The sequence below is a fragment of the Pygoscelis adeliae genome, unplaced genomic scaffold (assembly GCF_000699105.1).
Source record: "Pygoscelis adeliae isolate BGI_AS28 unplaced genomic scaffold, ASM69910v1 Scaffold166, whole genome shotgun sequence".
NCBI classification, from domain to species: Eukaryota; Metazoa; Chordata; class Aves; order Sphenisciformes; family Spheniscidae; genus Pygoscelis; species Pygoscelis adeliae.
The window spans coordinates 3,626,726-3,636,378 of NW_008825156.1; the positions used below are offsets into that span (position 1 = coordinate 3,626,726).

Consider the following 9,653-nt stretch of genomic DNA (forward strand, 5'->3'; position numbering starts at 1 on the left):
CAAGTAGTACCAGCTAGTTGGTAGTTAGATACTTGAATAGCTGCACTGAAGCCCCACATTCTTCCATTATAGTACACAAACTGTTCTCACTACCCACTCACCACTTGTACATTGATAATTAAATTAGCAGCACTTGGCTCTGGAACATAGCACATAAGCCTCTGATCACCCACCTGGCTGTTAATGTCCAGAATGCTTCACTCAAACCTCTGTAAAAGTCTATATGTATTAAAGACTGATCAGGCTAGCTTTGTTAAAGGCTAGGTGAAATATGAAGCCCAACATGTAGTAAAAGCAAAGAGAATCTGTTTTTTCACCTATAAACCACAGAGACACAGAGACACATTAAGCAAAGTCCCTAAGTCAGGGTGAAGAAGATGTAAGGCTCTTTGCAGTCTCACAAGTGCTGCAGAAAGCCAACTAATTTGATTATCACTTTCCCCAACAAAAGCATCACCACAACTACTAAACCGAAAGGCACATTTCTGTCCGTTTTGCAGAGAGGTAAGTGTTCTGTAACACAAAAGGGAATGAGATCCACAATACATATCCTGCACAGTACCATAGCAGATATTTGCTCCAGACCTCTGTTGTCCATTGATGGGCTTTTCAACAGGTCAGACTGAAAGGTATCTCACTGTGGGCTTCTGCAAGAAATCAATCATGCCTCAACTTTCATTTGATAAAAAAAGTTGCCTAGAGTGTTTCTTTGGGGATCCCTTTGCTTATCTTCAACCATACAGTACAGGACACAGCTTCAATATACAACCACCTTTCTCAAGTTTGTTGGACTCTGTGAAGTTCTGAGGATATTACGCTGACTGAACAGATTTATGCCTATGTTGAATGCCTATGTTTATGTTTTGTTTCACAGCTATTCTATTTTTTTTTCTTCTAGATGATGATACTGACTTAGTCAGCTCCTCAGGATCCCAAGGTTAGCACAGAATGAAGCCAGCTAAACTCATTAAAATCGGAATAAGCTAAGTCAAATATGCATTTGAAGTGGGAAATTGTAGCAATGATCAGATATATTGCATCTTGAAGCAGTCTCAATCTTCCCATAAATAGGAAATACTAGCAGGATCACCAGATTCTTCCCAACCCAAAGGACAATGCACACAGAGGTTAAAGTCTAGAAGTTTTTTTAACGTGCATGTCCTCGCCAAGATCTCATTTCACAGACCCCACTGTAACTCTTCTACCTCAAGGAGCTAGAGGCTATTAGAGCGTAATGAAGCAGTCATATTTACAACACAGGAATCCACTTTTTCATCACTGGTAACTTCTATGCCCTGTCACATACCTCACCTGACGTCCTGATACACTTTTCCTAGAAACCATAGGAGACATAGTGGGACATTTACTTGTGGATCATCTGGTTGGAAAATATATTTGGTCTCTACCCAGTTAAGCTATTTTTCTTACCTCTCAACTTTTATCACTGAAATGAGAAGGCGACTCCACACACTCAGTCTCCCATCTCTTACCTGGATTGCAAATAAATAATTTCTACTATAATAAACTTGTCTATGCTGCTCTAATATGACTTCCTTCTGCTTAAAGGTCTTCTCTGGCATACAGAGAAGTAGGTTTTAGTGCATAAGGACAAAAAGATTTTACTGAAATATGCATTTAGAAAGTGTGGCATGACAACTTATATGACCATTTTTCTTCCCAAGGAAATCTGAAGTGCACGAACAATATAAGCTGCAGAGAAGAATTAATGCAATCATTAGTGTAAAAGGACTTACAGAATCACACATTTATTTAGAACACAAAAGAAAACTACTATAACAAAGTGTAAGTAGTTACCTCCACAGAAGTAAAAAGTAATGGTGCTAAATCTGATTTTATGCGAAGTACGTAACTGCAACAATATGGAAGCTCATCATGCTAAGAACTAAAATTTGGGCCTAACATATAGTAGATGGTCTAGAAATACAGCAAAGAGAGTCACATTTAAGTCTATATACACTTCAAATATTTGTACAGTTGCTCCTGGGTGAAAATCGTTACACAGGACCACTGGAGACAGAACATAAATCTGGCCAAGATATAAAATTTAACGTCTTGCTCCTACAGCAAGTCCAGCAGCTTAGTAGCATTATGACCCTAATACAAATGTGGGCCAAATTCTGTCCTTACGTGCACATGTAGAACTCAAAGTCAGTGAGAAAAGCGCAACTCCAGAAAACAGCTCAACTCAGTCAACTACACTTCTCACACCACTTATATATGTTTAAGATCTATTCTAACTTGCCTTAACTTTCTCAAAATTACAAGACCTATCAAGACTGTAATAAGAATGAAACGCTGTAGTGAAAATCTTACCAGTGTCCCATAACTCACACGTACAACGTTATAATACATGCTCAGAAATCCACATACACAACAACAAAGGAAAGAGAATGGGTCTCAGACATAAAGCAGATTAAATATTTGGTCACTTCTGTGTACAGTATCAGAAACTTTCAAATATAAAGTAGGAGCACCCTTAGTATCAGCTATATATATACACATGCATGTTTGGCTGAAATCAATTGTACAGGATACCAACTTAACAACAGTAACAGATACATACGTATATCCAAGTCCGAGAGAGCTGTCCCCAAAACTATACCAAGTTTTTCATATCAATGTGAGTAAAAGTGAATTTCAAGCTGCAAAAACAAAGCTGAAAGAGAAATCTATATTCAAGGCACAAAAAAGTTACTCTTTCTTCAAGCAGTAACAAGCAGTAGGCTTATTTTGTGCTGGCTGCAAATCCACAAAGATGTACTCGGAAAGCTCAAGAAAACAAGTCATCATCCAGGGTTTGCTGCAGGAACCATCATATGCTACTGAATGACCTCAGTGAACACTGAATCAGAACACTAGCATAATCTTTTCTATTTATCGCAAGCAAACATGAGAATTTATGTACAGACTTCCTCTGCACTGCTGTTCAACTATTTCAACATTAAGGAAAATTGTTGCTACTAATTAATTTTAATATATTCAGTGGCAGGTAGCTTTCATTTTTTTTAATACTTTTCCCCCCTGATTAATAAGCCCTTCAGGATACAAACATTACAAAAAGGTTCTAAGCCTTACCTGTCCACAAGGAGCATTTTGTAAGGATATGGTAAACGCTCCAGATGTACGGCTTTTTGCTAGAATATATTGGCAAGTAGCTTGGAAAGTGTATTTGCGCCCATCAAAGGTCATGAAATGAATGTCTCCTGAAACTGAGCATTCAGCTGACAAACATAAATAATGCATTTAAGTATGTAGAAAGGACAGTGTACTCTCAACAGTTATTATTGCTGTAGAGTTCATACACTCTGACACATACTACAATTTATAAAATTGTATTTTATAAATTATATTACATAATATATTATAACCAGGTACTAGGAACATGGTTAGGAGCTGAACCTTATCATTACTTTTGTTATGGAGTTCCTACCTGATGCCAGGCCAGGATACCTAAACAATTCTTCCCCCAGAAGGAGGCAACATGTGCGATCCTTACGTTCTGGGTATTTGATTTGTGGCTCTAAAAACTGATTTGCAGAAACATTAAGCACTCCCACAGTTAGCTGATAACTCTGAGACCAGTGCTTGAATCTACTGGCAACTATAAGAACCATGAGGCCATGGGTACCTTTAACATGCAAAATCCTTTGGACCTTAATCTCTGCAGCTTAGCCTCCTATCTGTGAACTGAGAATAACACTCCTTATTCCACAGGCATGCTGTGAAAATAATTAACTGATAATTTGTACAATATCTACTTACTATATCACTAGCCAGCAATACTGTGGGGAAAAAAAAGTAATCCTGCCATAAGTCTGTCAAGTGAAGATTGCAGAGGAAACTTTAGTTGAATGACAAGAATGACCAGGTAGTGCCATCTACCAGAGACATTCTAGTGATGTATAGGGAGACACATTACTGTGCTAAGCTGAAAGGCAGATGCCTGCTATTCAGACCATTTTAATATTTAATCTACTGTGTGTAAATGCGTTTATATGTAGATAGAAATAAAAATACAAATTATATAGTGAAATATCACATTAGGATCTAACAGTAATATTTTACCCCAAGGAAATATTCGGTTATTAAAAAAGTTAAGTATTCAAGACTTTCACATACCTGGACATGTAAGATTTGTACAAATCCACTTTCCTCCAGTGCAAGTGCTGAAATAAAAACAAAAAGGTTTCATATTTCTTTCTTTTTTGGTGAAGTATATATGGCTGTCCCTCAGTTGTTCTTCCTGGATTCCTTCTCTATGAAATGAGCACCAAGTATCTTGAGTCTCACAAAAGAGTACAACAGAGCTATCACAGTCACTAGAATGCCTGGAAGCTGTGGCAAGAGCTTGTTATGAGGATATGATCAGGTGAAATTTCATCCATGCATCCAGTAACACTTTTATTTCTTTTTAGTTCCTTGATAATCATTACAAAAGTTAAAGATGATTAAAATTGAGAAGAATAAACACAAGCAATTTGAATCCTATCACTTTAAAACAATAGAACTGTTGTGAAAAAAAGAAGTTGCACATCTACATGCTCATCCTTTTTCTTCAATTAAGTTGATCCAATAAAAGGCATTATCTTCCTACATGCATCTCTTCCTACAAACTGTTCTTTCCAATGTATAAAATTAACTTCGAAATTCCTAAAACAGCAGCTTAGTGTCAATATTGACATTAGGCTCTTTGTGTCCAAGTGAGACAACACAAACAGGAGATAAATTAAAGTCAAAGTAATTCTCCTGTTAAGACTTTGAATTCTAGATTCCTTTTAGTTTGAAGCAGAGTTCAAGGTGAAAAGAGTACTAAACATCACAGTATTCTCTGCAACATCTGTCATTTGCTCTTCTTCCACATTAATAGTTCTATAGTTCCTTTTATCTTTCCCTTCATTGGAAAACATATATGGAACAAGTTTTTGTATGTAGAAACAGTGAGGACTTACTGACTTCATGCAATTTTAACTGAAATAGGCCTTAAACAAGTTGTCTCTCATGACCATGAAATATTAAGTCCACAGCACAAAAAGAAAAATTACTAACCAGTTATTACATTCCTCATAAACCACTGAACCCATTTCAAAGAAACTTCCATGGTAGTCACAAGGACAGTCCATAGGTTTGACACACAAATCATTTTCATAAATTAAGCCTAGAAGAAATAAAACAACAAGAAAAAAGTGAAATATCTGTACACATGGCTGATGGAGCACTAACAAGTATACCCAAGAACAACACAAATGGTCATGTATGATAATAAAACTCTAGATTATTTGGTAGTCATTTTTGCAGGACAAGTGCACACTTGAATTATATTAAATAAAGTATATTACATGGACCAGGTCCCTAAATTGCTTGAGATACATTAACAATAGTATGAATAACAGGTATTCAATATTGGGGAAGAGGGGGAGGAAACCACTCACACAAAAAAAACCAAAAACACACACACAAACATCAAACCATGCTGCTTTGAGTACCTTTGGCTTCTTTTTTGACACCTTTACAAATCTTTGCCTCTATGTTTTAAGGCATTGTTTGGTCCTTATTTTACTATAATGGTTTTTTGCTTTTTTTTTTTTAATCATTCCAATTTTAGAGAACCAAAGGCTAAAAGACTTTACTAGCCCATAAAAGATAAAATGTATGATAAAGATGATTATACTTATAAATCATCAGGGTATGTATAAGAGCCAGGACTTGAGATCAATGGCATAACCTTCTCTGTCCTCTTTTAGATAGAATTACGTACCCAAGAGAAGCCAGTAATAAGGGGTAAACTGGACATCGAAGTATATTTTGGTAATAAGGCTAAAGTTTTGCTATAGGCCACACGGGTAAATACCTCACTTGCCAGAACCATACAACAGTGTAAGAATCTCAGTATCATAACCTGTTTCTGGCCACATGAATGAATTTTAGTCATGTCACATTTTTGAGCTCTCCTAAGCACCTGACCTTGCAGACATTCTTCAGGAAATAAAAAAACCCAAACAAACCACCAAACCACACACCAAAAGAAAGAGAGCAGCAACCAGAATTAGGAGGATGGCTGCCCTGTCAACAACAGAGCAAACCCCATTTTTCATTCAAATTGTGGAGCTCTATGGCTAGAATGTGGATCTGTGCTGAAACCTATTCCCATTTGTTAGAGGGAGGAAAAGGCTCTTGTCAGTTACAAGGAAAACAAGGTCATTCATCCACACTTTGTTGGCACTGGGTTTATAAAGAGCTCCTGTGAATGCCTTAATCTAGCCAGGCCATATAGGTATGTAAACTTGGGGGAGAACAATCTGAAAGTTATATGGAATCAAATAATACGTATTTGAGAAGCAAAACTTACCATCTGGACAGTAGCATCCATCAATGCAGGGAAGCTCACTGTCAATGCACTGTGATTGTTGATGACATGAAACAGGGCAACAACTGATGCATTCATTGTAGGTCAAGGGTTCAGCACAGGTAATCACTAAAAAATAGAAACAGGTAGAGAAATGAAAAGGTATTGTGCTACCGCCTCAGGGCTTAAATAGATTGCACATGTTTCTTTCAGGTATTTACTTTTTGGTAAGTCAACTGAGTATCTGTTGTCTAGAACAATGAAACAATGCCTTTCATAACACACACAGAGTATACATATATTAATATTATGTCCATTAACGGTGCACTGAGAAGGAATAATCTTAAACTACAGCAAGGGAGACTCAGGGAAACTTTCTCACAGCAGAGCTATTTAGATACTCAGACCAGCATAGGAAGTAGTAGAATATCCATTAACAAACATTTTTGGAAACACAGGGGAGATCTTCTATCATGAATGACAAAGCAGTTTTGGTCCTGTATTCCAGACAGGCAGACAAATTAGATGATCTCTTTCAAACTTACTTTCTGTGACTTCTAAGATGAAGACTTATGCAAGTATAATTCAGATTTATTTTTAACACTCATGACACACATTTTATATATCAGAAAGCCATGAAGACTTTGACAATATTTGAAAGAGTAGCTCTGTGAAAAACCAAATGGTTAATCATCTTAAAGAAGGTCTGATGTTTTAGTGTGAAGGTTCTTAAAACACATTCTAATAAGCTTAGTGCTTTAAATACATTCAGTACAAATTACACATATAAAAAAGAAATTCCATCGCATTTATGCGGCCTTGAAGTGAGTCCATAGTTATGCTTTCATTGAGAACTATATGAGTTCAAAATGGGAGGAAGGACAAAGAAGTAAAAGTATGAAGGGCACTCTTAAAAATACAACTACTAAGCAGTATTTCCAAGTACAAAAGCATCTGCGTACCACACTGCTGAAAGTGCATTCGCCATCCATGAAGTGGCTTTCCTGCTTGGGCACATGCCCTGGCGTATTCAGTTAGCGCTCGACACCAAGTTGCATTACCAACTGCTGACCTTACACAAATAAAAAGTGACATATTATTTTCTACCTACATTCAAACATGCAATCATAACCTCAAGACAGGTCATCAATATATTTGAGACCTGATGCTAATTTCCTGAAAAAAATCCATGAAAACCAGAGATACAGCAGTATAAACAGACCTGAATAAAGGTCTTTTTTTTTACAAAAGGAATAACATCCTTCAGAAAACTCACAAGAAGAAAGTGTAAGATTTCCACCAGTGAGTCACCACGGTACAAGAAATGGAAATTATCTTCTCCTGTCCTGCCTGTTAATTTAACTAGTCAAAACTGCTCAGACAAGGAGCATAGCAGGTTGTGAAATGACAGCATAAATTCAAATAGTAATCAAATTCCTCTTTTCATTGGATTAACACATGGCTTGCAGATGCCAAACTATTCACTATTACTTTTTAATCTATTCACTATTACTTTTCATTAAGGTTAGAAATACTCATGATGTTGGACATTCAGAATCAAAACAGATGCCACATTCAAGGGAAGGTACACTAACAAATTATGACAATATCTGGGCCTGATTTTGGTCATCCTTACACCAAAGAAAACAGGAACAACTCCACAGAAGTTTCTGGCAGTAAAACTAGAAAAAGTGAGAAAAGCAAGATAATAAAAGAATGTTAGATAAAAAACTGATATGCAGAAAAAGATGCACATCAGTTCTGTTGACATTTACAATTCATTCTCATGATTGAAGGACAATGTTTTTTATAGCAGCTTTGGAATTACCCAAAAACATTCACTTACATGCAAAGATCATTGGTGCAGCTTGCCATAAAAGGAACAGGACTCACATATTCATGACATTGTTCAAACGGGGGATGTAACAGGATATTACACAGAGTGTATGCCCTCTGTAATGAATGAGATAGCTGTTGTGAAGAGGTGGTTTTCAAAAATAAACCTAAACAGAATAGAATACTATGGAAAATCAGAACAGACATCTCAGTCTGTGACTAGGAATCACTTTACTCTCATCAGCTAGAAGCAGTGGCCAGCAACATATTGCTCTCCATGCCAGAGTATTCATAACAATGAATCTTTTATCCAAGGTCATACCAATGGTAGTAAAACATATCCCTTCCCCAAGAAAGGCATAGACCATATTGCAGCTAAGCACAGATGACCTGAAATAGTCTTCATTTTAGCTAAATTACACAGTAAAAGGCAACAGAAATAGAACATGCCTGGCATCAGCTTTAGTTTCAAATCAGGGTTGTATCTTGAAAATATTACTTAAAAGGAAAAACCACTTCAATGTGGTGGACAAAAGTAACAATAATTTATTTTTTAAACACTGGCAAATTAACTGTGCTCTCATTCTGTTTTTGCTTGCCTGCTTCTTTCTATCCTTCCTAAGGGAAGGAATGGGAACCAACTCTAGAACGCACCTCTACTTTACAACTTTTCACTCATTTAGCCCTAGATTCAAAGGACTTCTACTGGCTGCTATGCAGACAATATAACATTTGAAAAGATCAAGAATTAATTTATAAACTCATACAGAAGAAAAATGGGGGGAAAAGGAGGGGACAAGGGAAGCTCTGCTGCAGCAACCATTTTAATCCACCTCTTCAAAGAAGAACTGAGAATATTTCCAGTCTCCTTCAAAGCATTAAGTGAAATTCTCGCTTTAATTAGAACCACCAACTATTGTAATAATCCTTTTGTGTTGATCCAAACCTGTAGAGATTCATGGCTTTGTGTCAGGCAGGGTGGTTCATTGAGAAGAGATTTATCCCAATTGGGTGTTCCTTCTGGAGGATTTTCCTGCCAACTCTCTACGAATTCTGTTACATCATCTGTCAGTTTTCCTAAACAAGACACACACACAGTCACACAGTGACTTGGAACAACAACAGCGTTTCTATAGGATTTCCCAGGGAAACATCTCAATAATCAAAACATCACATTAAGCAGAGCGCACCAAACCCTTCCTACAACTAAATGAATCAGCTGTTAGTCTGAAGACAATCTGGTCCTTTTAAAAAACAAAAATACTTTTAAAAGGGACTATAGTAGGAAGGCTTTAGAATGGCAGAAAGAAGCTTACTCGTGCGATTTGGCAAGGAAGGGCTTTAGGGAGCAGGACTGTGCCTGCCGTAGTCCTTGAGTGGAAGAAAGGAAAGAAAAGCTGTAATAAACTGTATATACATAGGTCCATGCTGTTACTTTATATGAAACTCCAAA

The 9,653-nt window shown here is 36.8% G+C and overlaps 1 protein-coding gene across 1 annotated transcript in view; it reads right to left on the reverse strand.

The window, feature by feature from the left end:
• OTOG (otogelin) overlaps positions 1-9,653 on the reverse strand; it is a 108,761-nt gene that overhangs the window by 85,112 nt on the left and 13,996 nt on the right. The window contains exons 6-12 of the mRNA XM_009328550.1: positions 9,147-9,277; positions 8,211-8,317; positions 7,327-7,436; positions 6,368-6,493; positions 5,068-5,176; positions 4,141-4,187; positions 3,097-3,242 (exon numbers count right to left, since the gene is read on the reverse strand). Of these exons, the coding sequence (XP_009326825.1) occupies positions 3,097-3,242; positions 4,141-4,187; positions 5,068-5,176; positions 6,368-6,493; positions 7,327-7,436; positions 8,211-8,317; positions 9,147-9,277 (776 nt within the window). The remainder of the gene's footprint in view (positions 1-3,096; positions 3,243-4,140; positions 4,188-5,067; positions 5,177-6,367; positions 6,494-7,326; positions 7,437-8,210; positions 8,318-9,146; positions 9,278-9,653) is intronic.